Below are 12,390 nucleotides of genomic sequence, written 5' to 3'. Positions count from 1 at the left end.
CTAAAACTCCATGTACAGTTATAATCCTGACCACATTCTGTGCATTTCTGCTGCTGTCCAATAGGGGGAGGAGTCGACACAGCTGCCGGTGAAACGCATGCTGAGAGCTCAAGTCTGCACGTTTTCATGATTCCCAGAAATGTGTGTCAAAGCTTTGTTTATTGGATATTTAATTAAAGCGAAGAGAGTGTGTGTAATGTCGACTAGAGCCAGACTCAGCAGGGCATCACAGGAAGGCTCCAACAATCAATAGGCAAGAAACATCAACAGTCTTTTCCGAATCAACTATTTAAAGAAACCACTACAGTTATGACTCATATTAAGCAGCAGAATGAATAAAATATAAAAGAAGCAGATTACCGCGTTGCCTCTTGGGTGTAGCTCGTCAGCTTTGATATACTGCACTGGACCTTTGTTTCTGCTTTTACCTCATCACGTGGTTATGAATACATAGTTTCTTACTCTCATTTAATAATCAGCTGCGTATAGCCCATGAAGCTCACCTGCAGTCCAGTTTCTCAAGCTCAAAGTGTGGGTTGAAGTTAAGGACAATGCGCTGGGACGGTTCGGGTGCAGTGATCACCCATCGGCAGTTCTGGTGGGGCGGGTACTCCAGCGGGTAACCGGGTGTTGTGATGTAGCCTGCGTCACTGGCATCCAAATTCCCACCACATGACTCTGGAAAGAGAGGTGAAATATGTGATTACATTTTACTCAAATGCTTCAAATGCACTGTGAATGCGTCTTTTACTGCATTTATATTCACTAAATCATATTAAATCATATTTTTGATTTAAAACAAGTTCATTTGAACGTTACTCAATGGTTATTTTGTCAAATGATTGAAGTGATTAAAGCTGCACTATGTCATGTTTCCATCCGCTAGAGGGCGCCTATTAAAAACAAAGGACGCCGAGTTTGAGCGCAGAATCTTGGGACATGTGGTCTTCATCTCACAGCCGGTGGAAAAGAATCAGGATAGGATTTATGTTCATGGATGTGATTATTAACGTTAATGTAGTATGAAGCAGAACAGGGCAGAGTGTTTTGGAGCTGAGCAAGGCCGCTGGAGGGATTGTTGAGCAACACACGCCTCGCGAGCAAAGGGACTTTTGTTATGACGGGACACAGTCACGGGCGCCATTTCTGTTTTTCTGGTCATGAGTATGAGGTAACACTGCTCTGTTTATCAAATTAGATACATTTAAGTGTGTTTAAAATGATGTTATGACGTTACTCTGTGCGTTCGCTCTGCGGCTGCTGTGACATGTTCACACTGCTAAGAGTAAAGCACTTCTGCCAAATAAAACCGAAAACCGAGGGTAACGCAGATATGATGTAATTGACAGGCAACTCCCTCAGATGTCCCAGCTCCTTGGTTAAAATAGCAATTTTCTCACAATTTACAAATAGTTGGAAGCATTTGGGATATTGTAAGAACTCAAGTGAACACAATATATAACCCTGGCCTAGTGGTTTTGGGATATTTTACTGCAAAAATACTACATAGTTCACCTCTAAGTACACATGCGTCAATATGACACTAATGATTCTAATTGATACAAAGGACATGGCTGACCTCTGCTAGTCAACAAGTAAATCAGTCATGACTTAGTAACTAAAAGCCTTTGTTCTGTATTCCGATGTGTATACGAATCAACACAAACTGGGAAATCAAAGAAACTGCTGTGTCTGTCCCAGTTGTCAACTGTATCACTGACAAGCAGTCTGCAATTTACAAACATTAGGACACAATCTTCAGATGCATCTTCAGAATAATAACCAGTCTATCACACAGGACAAACTATTCAGTGACAGGAAGTGTGTCTGCATAATGGTCAAAGGTCAACCCAATGCTGTGAGGAGTGTAGTGATCAGCCACAAAGACGTCTTTCTGTGTGGAAAACGCATAGATAGCGCACTCATTTGCTCTCTCCCCTGCCTGTGTTTACCGTTCTCTTCCCGGACAAGCCCTCGGCTCCCACAGCTCAAATAATTGATATGGCTCTCATTCATTATTGCTCTGATCATAGTATTGAGGCACAGCTGTTTAACCTCTGCTAGAGTGGTACGATGTCAGAATGCACCGAACACACATGTTGGAGGCGAGGCGGCGTATGAATGTTTTACGGTGCGGAGGCACTGAATGATTCAAGATGGCTTCGAGATATTTTGGAAAATGCTTCAAATGCTTTTGTCCATAGAGTGAAAGCCAAGTGGGATCCAGTGATGTTTTGGACCCCATTGACTTTCATTATATGGACAAAAGCATTTGTAGCATTCTTCAAAATATCTTCTCTTTGTGTTCTACATGAGAAAGTGAGTTGTATACTCTTAAATATAAAGATTCCAAAAGAGGGTTTTCTCAGCGATGTATGGAAACCCGTTTCTGCCATTAAGTAAAAAAAAACAAAAAGAGTAATTGCACACTGATAAATTTCTTTTTATCTCAGAATTCTTACATTTTTTCTCACAGTTATAAAATGCGAGTTATAAAGTCAGAATTCTGACATATAGACTGGCAATTCTGACTTTATTTCTCGGTCAGAATTGTGACTTTATATCACGCAATTGCGAGTTTATTTCTCAGAATTCCAACTTTAAATCACGCAATTGCGAGTTTATATCTCAGAATTCTGTCTTTATATCTCAGAATTGCGACTTTACATCACGCAATTGCAAGTTTATATCTCAGAATTCTGTCTTTATGTCACAGAATTCCGACTTTATAACACGCAATTGAGAGAAAAAATGTCAGAATTGTGACTTTATATCACGCAAGTTTATATCTCAGAAATCTAACTTTATAACTCGCAATTATGAAAAAAAATTCAGAATTGTGACTTTATATCACGCAATTGCGAGTTTTTAACTCAGAATTCTGACTTTATGTCACAGATTTGTGACTTTATAACATGCAATCGTGAGAAAAAAATATCAGAAATGTTACTTTATATCATGCAATTGCAAGTTTATATCTCAGAATTCTGATTTTAGAACTCACAATTGTGAGAAAAAAAAGTCAGAATTCTGAGATAAAAAGTCATAATTACTGTTTTTATTTTTTATTTAGTGGCCAAAAAGGGCTTCCATAGCGATTCCATATAATAATAATAATAATAATAATAATAATAATAATAATAATAATAATAATAATAATAATAATAATAATAATAATAAAAATCTTTAGTTTTTTGTGTGTTTTTAATGTAGATGTTAAAGTTTCTTCATTGAACCATCAATGCAATAATGAACCTTTATTTGTTTAAGAGTTTACAGGTTTAAAACGACATGGGGGTGAGTAAATTATTATTTTCATGTGAACTGTTCCTTGTTAAACCAAGAGTGCTCCAATCATATGGGTAGTTTAAAGCACAGTCACCCAAACTCAGCAAAAAAAAGGCATTCGATTCTGTGGGAATCTGTGGAATTCTGTGGTGGCGATTCCGTGTGGTCCTTGCTCAGCGGTTTCAGTTCATCAGCAGTAACCCAGCAAGGAGGAACATACGGCACGCACTCTGCTGCCGTTACTTGAAATTCACAACAAATACTCCGCAACCGGCATGCACGGAGCTGATGTTCTAGCGTCACACATAGTGGCCCAGTGGGGACGCTGGGAAGCAGTTCAGAGGAAGTGAGAGCTTTGATTGACAGTTTGAGGTCTGTGGCTGGTTTCCACAGCACTTTCTGCAAACAATTACTACTCATCTGTATTGCACACTTGATCTCTGGTGTTCAGTCGCCGACTTTCTCACCGTCGGAAAAAGAGATGGATGTGGTGGGATGCGACCTCTTCGTACCTTACAGATTTACACTGCAACTAAACCAAACTAAATGCTTCCTAATTCTTAAACCCAGCAGACCAATCACCTCTGATCTAACTTGGCCTCAATACTGATATTCAATACTGAATAGGGTGATGACAGATCCCTCACAATCTTGCCTAAAATGGCACATTTAGTTCTAAATTGCAAAACAACAACTGAATTTAAAGATTTTCCTGCATGTATTGGTCACAATGGTCGACCACTCATGTAGTTGTTAGTTTTTTCTAGACTATCTATAGATTTTTATAGTTTTGATATTGTATTATATATTATATTATATAGTTTTATATTTGTAACTGTAACTAGCATGCTGTGCTTTAGCTGTTAGACAGTTTACATCTCTGGAAGTCTTTAAATCCATCCATCTTCGATCCGGTGGTTTTCTTCGTTGTTGTGTGGGATCTCATGCTGTTTCTGAATGTCCCATCATAAGCACTGCATTTTTAAGTCAGCATGTTAAGTTAAAAATAGACCCTGTGGTCTGTTCCTGTTTTGTTGAACCCTGTCCAGCTGTTTTCAACACAACAATGTGTCATCATGTAAATGCAAATCTGAAAAAAACAACAACTAGTCGTTCAAGCAACCCACTGACTAGTTGAGTTTCGAAATATGTAGTTAGTTATGCACCAAACAGGCTGTAGGCCTTTCTCATGTGTTCCAGGTCGATTCATTCATATGTTCTTGCAGAAATGATGACGGGGTGACGGGCCTCATTAGGAGGTGATCTTCCTGCCTAAGCCCTGGGCCTCAACCAAACCGAACAGTGCAGAGATCCATTTCCACTCCGAGCAGAGAGAGCGACAGATACTGCAGTAGTGTTGTGTTGCTGTGTGTGGTGGCCTCATGAATTATTGTGTCTGTACTGCTAAAGGAGTCTATCCATCTACAGTCTCTGCCACATGCTATCACAGCAGTATGCAGCCCTGGCGACTTTGCCCAAGTCAACACCCAAAGTGTGTGACTTTGGTTGTGTTTGCCGTTCTTGGGGATGATTTGCATTTGCAATGCACCAAATACAAATAAAGGTGATGTCTCTTGGGCATCATTATATATTAATAATGGAAACATTATTGATGCTGAAAACACATACCTATTTAAAAGTGCTCTGCTCATCAAAAAGTTTACACGTAAAGACATTAACAGTACTTTGTTTAAAATGATGTCTACTTATATGAGATTAATAATAAAAGCTATTATTAATTTTACATGAAACAGGTCGCCTCATGGCGGGAAGACACCTCATTGAGATCACATTACCACCATGCAACATGAGACATTTAAAATTATTTTACAATACATTAACTATAAGTACTAGGGGTGCCACGTTTTGATGGTTATCGTGATATTTAAAAATGAAATATTGTTATCATGTTAACTACGGGTATTGCAATATATTGCGATAACCATAAAGCATAAAATGAAAAGTACAGTGTTAAACTGTCACATGAAATTTGTTGATGCCAGAGGGCGCCCTTGCACACAAAATCCACAAGCGGAAAGTAATAAAACAAATTACTTAATTTTTGAAATGTAATTTTTCAAGATTTCTACAGATATCGCAATATATCGTTATTGTAAATTATTTTGCCCATGATAATCGTAAAGCAAAAAATCTGGTATTGTGAGAGCCCTAATAACTACAATTGGTGTATTTCTAAAATGGCATCAACTATTTTTTTTTTTTTTGTGTTGTTGTTGCACATTCCTACATCCAAGCCACAAGGTGTCAGTACAAGCCCAAGGCAACTGCCTAACCGGCAAGTGCAACAAACAAAAAATAACTGTGTGCACTCTCAATTGACCTATAATAATTGGATAAATAAATTAAAAACTGTCCTAAGTTGGGCTCACAGTGTCAGCCCGACAAAACAGAAAGATCTCAGCCAGTCATATGCTGCCCCACACTACAGAAGAACGTCACACTGTTCAATAGAAACTGAGTCTACTAACAGAGCTCCTTCGATTGACAAAATCAAATCTTGGTTGAACCAATCAATAGCTTTGATTGTTGGACGAATCAATAGTATCTTCCATCCTCACTTACCATAAGCCTCAGCAGCCGAAAGCTCACTATTCTGCACAACCCCAGTCAGCTAGGGAGTTCTGCTGAGTACACACACAACAACAGCCACAGATCTCATCCTGTCAGAGCTTCCGGTGTCGGCACTTTGTCAGTTCGCACAACCCCGCTCCTCTTCTCTTCTCTCTTTAGATACGAGACGTCTCTCCCCGCCTCACTTCCTGCAGGATTGAGGATGCTGCCGGTGGGTAGGCCTGCTGCCGGCCCCCTCGCTTTAGGGCCATAAGTAACTGTAAACGGTGCTGAGCAGGTGGGTGGGGGAATGAGAATGGAGCTGCATTATTTATGGGTTTCTTGCTTGTTTTGAATTTCATCCCGATAGCACTGTTTCAGCACTTTTCCAGCGCCTGCCACACGAGAGTGAGTGAACGAGCGCCGGCGCATTTGTTGGAGCGAATACAAATATCTGACCTTCTTTTAGCTGATTTACAGGCCCATTTTCTGCTGAGGGAGTGCTAATATTACCCATTACACGAGACGGAAAGGAGAAGAAAACAGTGCAGGGAGCCGACATGACAACAAACTGCAGTGATTTACATAATGGCCATTGTCGGTGGAGATCTTGTGCGTTTACCAATTCAAGCTGATTATAAGTTGCAAAAACGTATGTGATACTAATTGGCCCATCGCTCACACTGAAGCATGTGTTCCTGCTTGAACTCTGCAGTTCACTGGTTTGCAGATCAAGAAACTTCACCCAACAGAGGAGGCATATTCTGCAAAGGGCACCGGGATACGTTCAATCTTAAGAGATTAGACATGGAATGCATTGCCTTGGTCTCATCTCATTGGTATCAAACTGTTGGATTGTGGTACACCGAGTACCCTAAACACACACAAAGAGGTTGCCAGAAGTCCACATCTGCCTTTTATCAGCGTCAACAGTCTAAAGGGCTCAGAGGAGGTGCTGCTGGATGAAACCTAACGCTACACACACACAAAGTGAAGCTCTAACAGACTAAATGCAGGTGACTCACATTAAGAGCTGGATGAACAACTCAAAAGTGTAACTCAGAACCAATCGCCTATAAAACCAAAGATGTGCGCATGGAAAATGAAATAAGCTCGGGGCCACCGAACAGCAGAAAATGAACATGACAAATGGGCTTAGCAGGGATCCGATGAAACTTTAAAGAGTTCCCATTCACTTCGTACGCCACGGAAAACAACCAGCGCCAGGAGAGAATCGCTCTCATATTCCCTGGGAAACTCAGCACGACATGCAGCGGCCTCTATCAGGATACTGATGTGTGCTAAACAGCGATTTCAAAGCGGCTACCCGTTGAGTTTGCTCCGGTAGCCGTAGTTTCTCCGGAGCGCGTTGAGGTTCTGCAGGTGGTCAGGTGTGTCTGCACAGCTGCATAAGCATGTAATCAATCGCAGCGTCGCCTCCAGGCGCAGGTGGCCAAGGCTTTGCCAACAACATGCTCTTTGCGCTCTTACCAGTAGGCACTCCAGGAAAATATGGAATAGCATCCGGACATGCTGTCTTTCAGGCTCAAACATGTAGATTCGCACGCATCCGCATGCTACCAACCCACACGGCTCATCTGCAGCAATAACCGCCGCCACGGGAGAGGAGCTGGAAAATATCAGCAGCTGACTGGCGGAAGTCAATACGGTTTCTGGTTTTCACTGAGTGAGCGTCTGCTGATGAATAGCTGATATTTAATCACGGTGACGAGACACTTAGAGCTCCGTTGTTCTTTCTTATTACATTCTGTCCGCACTAGAACAAGAGGCTTCAGCCCCCCTATCGTCTTGTGTGTGCTGAGTCCAGGGCTTCCTGTCCCAGCAGTAGATGGTTAAGCCATTCTCCCTCTCTCAAAACCATTCATCCATCTGATTCAGACCGTCTGAAGCTTAACAGGACTAATTAAGGCACCGTTGTTGTGTTGGAGAGATAGCTGGGCTTTTAGAAGGACCCCTGTGGAGAGCTCTCTCTTGGATCAGGTGCAGATCCTAACGCAGATCTGTTGGGGCTGGCAGCACTGTCATCGACATTTGGTTGGAAAATAAAGCTAACGCCACTCCAAAAGAACTTTACTGAAGGGAAAATGTTTTAAGAGTAAAAAGAAAGCAAACTGACTAACTTAAAAGGAATAGCTTGCATATAAATTACACTTCTGTCTTAATTTATTCACCCCCATGGCTTCTAACATGGAACAAAAAAAAATCTGTTTCACAGTCTCCATTCACTTTCATTGTATCGAATAAAAATGCAATGGAAGTGAATGGTGACTGCGACTGTCAGTCACAAATGTTCTACCTAACATCTCCTTTTGTGTTCCAAGGAGGACAGTTTGAAACAACATGGGTGAGTAAATGATGACACAATATTTATTTTGGGTAAGCTAATCCTCTTATAAGTAGTTTATCGCATGTGTTCCGACATGAAAATGACTCACAATTTCTATTATTGTATTCCTGTTAGTAGCCTACTAGGTAAATCTAATTAAAAAGTAACTGCATTTATTATAGTTTGGCAAATCCATATTGTTATATTTATAGTAACTGAGTATAGAAACATGCACCATCTGCATTCGAGAATGTAAAAAAAGTTACAAAAAATTCACGCGAAAAACATAAATAAGCTATTTGAGACACAGAATGGTCGCGTAATACGTAACATTGAAAGCAAAACGTACTACAACAGAAAAATCCCCGTTTAAAAATCCCCTTTGGCATTAGTTTTCACCCAAGACAGAAACAAGAGACCACACTGATTCCGTGAAAGCGAAGTTATCATTTACAAACACGTATATCCATTCATAATGCCCAAATGTCGAGGTTAGTAATCCGTCTTTCCCGATTTTCCCTGAATTGCGAAAATATGTCTCCGTTACGGGATTTCAGCAGTTTGTTTGAAAGATTTATCAATGTATCGGTGATTGAGGTGAGTTTTTTCAGTCAGGCATGTTAATTAAACTCTCAGTAAAGATAGTTGACATTCAAAACGTCTTTCAAATTGAGAAACCTCAGCAATGAGTGTAAAAAATGTAAAATAAAGACTATTGAAATATGTAAAACCACGAATATAATCGAGTATACAAATGTGAAACATATTTTATAGCCTATAACATAAATTTTCATTATATTCCGTGTTCGCGCTAATATTTTTCATGATAGTCGGTGGAGGTGCCTCATGTGCCCGCGGTAGCACAAATACAGTCGTCAAGCATAAGTAACCATGACACGGGAACATTGTGACTAGAAAAACACCGAGGGTTACGACTTTATAAGGTAAAAAATACATATATGGTTTTAAGGGTCTAGTTTAATTTAGGATCTGTTCAATTTAGGATCTAGTTTGTGGTGTGAAGGGAATCTGCTGCGTAATTTAGCCGGAGTTTATATGTGCGTTAGTGAAGGGGAAATATACCCCGAATCCTTAAAAAAAACAATAGACTGTCTTACACAGCTAATCAGAAATACGTAGACGTGCAGGGAAAATGTGCGGTGGTAAGCGCGGCGTTTGACGGAGCTCATGCCGAACGCGCGTCACCTCTAGCGGGCAAGAGACTGCCAGCGCACGCGGTGAGCTTACACCCATCATCACACTAAAACCTGCTGAAAGTTGCATACGAGAAGCTCATCATTGTGATGTTGGCATTTTAGTTGTCTTATTTTATGCTATTTTTTCTTTTCTTTTTTTGAGTAAGTGTAAAATATAGCATAATTAACGTTTTTTCTGTCAGTTGTAAGGTACGATAATAGCCCTAAAAAATTAAATACAAATGCCCGAAATTAGTTTTAAACTGAAATATATCAGTAATATGGTCCTCGTGCCTTGTGCAGTTTCAAAGCGTAAAATGGAAACATGTTGGCAACTGATTCAGATGAGAAATATATAAACAAATGACAAAACAACAAAAACTTACCCTCCTCTCCATAAACTAATGCCGCGCACAAGACAAGTAAAGATCCACAGAGCTTTGTGAATAAATCCATATTTTCTGGGTGAATGTTCACCCAGTGCGTGTAGAGTAAAAACTGAAGTTCTTGTGACGTTCTTTGAAAATGTTCTGTCCACTGATGATGTATCCACTTGTGTCTTGAGTCTGATGACAATTTCTGCCGCCTGCTTTCTCGATATGTTTTAAAATGCTGGATGCGTAAATTCAACCCAGACCTGACCGTTTAACATCTCCAGTTACATCCTAAACAAAAAACAGCAGCAAAGAAAAACGTCTCACTTTAAAACTAAATACCTTTCTCTTTAAAACCAGAGTTCAGACCAAAAACATATTTTGGCTTGGTTTCCTCGAGCTATAGCAGCGCGTGAGTGAGTAAGGTGAGCGACGCTTTCTCTCGCCTTCAAATCCAACTGACATGAAGCTTTTCCCCGGTCTCGTCCCCACAGAATCCACCACTAAAAGCTCTATCTCGCTTAGGAAATACTGGCCACGGCGGGAAACTGTCAGGAAAGTGCAGCTTGGATGAGGTCCTCTGTGCAGCGGGTCCGTAACTGAAGTCTTGTGATAGAGATACTCCGCGCGCTGTCTCTTTGGCACTGCGCGTCTCTGCGTTTGAGCGCCGAGTCTTGCGCGGCAGCAGCATGTGGATGTAATAGCATTAAGGACGGGCGCAGCTATCGCATTACAGTCAGCACCTCGGCCCGCCTCTCCAGTCTCTGATTAAAGACCAGCCACTAGTCCCGCAGTTACGCTATAAAAAGGCGAGCGAGGGAAACACAAGCGCCCACAGCCACACGGGCTCGTCAAACGCTCGTGGCTGTGCGAAACCACAGGCTGGTTTGGAGAGGTTCTTCAAGGTGGTATATACGATGTATGCTGCTTACGATTGGCCACTGACAAACAGTGATGTCCAAAATAATAAAATCTTTCAAAATTCTAGTTTAAAACACACGTGCTAAGTTCTTAGCAATACAATATTTGTATTCGTATCGGTTATATATATATATATATATATATATATATATATATATATATATATATATATATATATATATGAAAACACGTTAATAATAGGCTAATATATAGTTTCCAACAAAAATAATTTAATCACTCGAAAAAAGTGGTGTAACCATGTTGCACCCATGCAAGTTACACCACCTGACATTAATCATTAGTAATAATTATTTAGCTAATATATATATATATATATATATATATATATATATATATATATATATATATATATATATATATATATATATATAGCTAAATAATGATTACTAATGATTATATATATATATATATATATATATATATATATATATATATATATATATATATATATATATATATATATATATATATATATATATATATATATATATATATATATATATATATAATTAGATCCGGACACAAAAACACAACAACAACAACATTAAATTCATTGAGTCACATCATTGACCCAAATATACCAATGACGCAAGGGAACAACAGAAGGAAAGTGTTGTAATTATAATCATTATGTATAAGCTGCCATTATGTTTGACTGCTCGATGCATGATTGATGTTAGAAAAGTAAGTTTTGATGCCCTCAAGTTGACTTTAAGCAGAAAAGCGAAAATGCTGAGTTGAGCCATGCATTAGGTGAGGCAATGTGCATGGTAATGTGCGGCTGAGGTTGAATTAATGCAAATGTTTCTGACAGCAAGCCAAGGAAAGATCAACAAGGGTATAGGGGTCAAACGCTGAGCAAAAATACAAGAAACTGAACAATCCAATGGTAAACGTTCCATGACGACAGATGTTTGACAGAAACTAAAAACATCTGTTTTTCTTTCCTTGTGACTGATGCACTGTTGAAAACAATTACACACACACTCACAGTTAAAATAAGAACAAAAAGCAGAAGTTTGTGGTAGGATGTGTGGGACACTGAGAAAAGGAGAAGAGAAAGCAGATATTGGGAAGAGCAATGTCCCTCTGGCTTTGCCCATACAGAGTCCTTTAATTTGGCCCTCTGTACTCATATGAAGACAGAAATGAGACACTAGTATTGCGGGAGGTTGGGGTTTAGAAAGAAGGGCTAGAGTAAACCTCACCAACCACACTGTGTGCATCAAAGCTTCGACATCTATGCAAGGAACCCAGACTCTCAAATATGTTCTTGTGCACAGATCTCTTCATATCCACCCAACACTGGGCCAATGAGGACCCCGATTCGCCACTAACTACAGTGGCTTTAATGAAAAAGCATTACCCTGCAGATCCTGAAATAAACTTCTCCCTCTTCAACCATCCTGCACACGCTCTGCACACGCTGTGATGGCAAGCAGCAGGGGAAGCACGGGGAAGTTTTTCTTAGATTTGATGCCATGTCATTTTCAGGTCATGTCTTATTGAAGTCAAATGATTAGTCATGTGCAGTGCCATGCCTGAGCGGTTAATTCTGAGAATCATAGAGGAAACAGGAAGTGCAGAAAACATGATTGTTTTTGCAAACAATGGACTTCTTTTCATTATCACCATCCACTCAATGAGATGTTTCAAAGGTCAGTTGACAAGA

At 39.9% G+C, this 12,390-nt stretch overlaps 1 protein-coding gene across 2 annotated transcripts in view; it reads right to left on the bottom strand.

The window, feature by feature from the left end:
* nrp2b (neuropilin 2b) overlaps positions 1-10,661 on the bottom strand; it is a 190,178-nt gene extending 179,517 nt beyond the window's left edge. Inside the window, exons 1-2 of one of the 2 annotated variants that reach the window (XM_067443481.1) lie at positions 9,789-10,661; positions 504-678 (exon numbers count right to left, since the gene is read on the bottom strand). In XM_067443481.1, coding sequence (XP_067299582.1) covers positions 504-678; positions 9,789-9,858 — 245 coding nt within the window. In that variant the 5' untranslated portion in view covers positions 9,859-10,661. The remainder of the gene's footprint in view (positions 1-503; positions 679-9,788) is intronic. The other variant, XM_067443480.1, reaches the window with a different exon arrangement.
* Positions 10,662-12,390: the final 1,729 nt, after the last annotated feature.

Source organism: Pseudorasbora parva, chromosome 5 (assembly GCF_024679245.1).
Source record: "Pseudorasbora parva isolate DD20220531a chromosome 5, ASM2467924v1, whole genome shotgun sequence".
Classification (NCBI taxonomy): Eukaryota; Metazoa; Chordata; class Actinopteri; order Cypriniformes; family Gobionidae; genus Pseudorasbora; species Pseudorasbora parva.
This window is presented reverse-complemented; position numbering and strand designations above follow the sequence as displayed.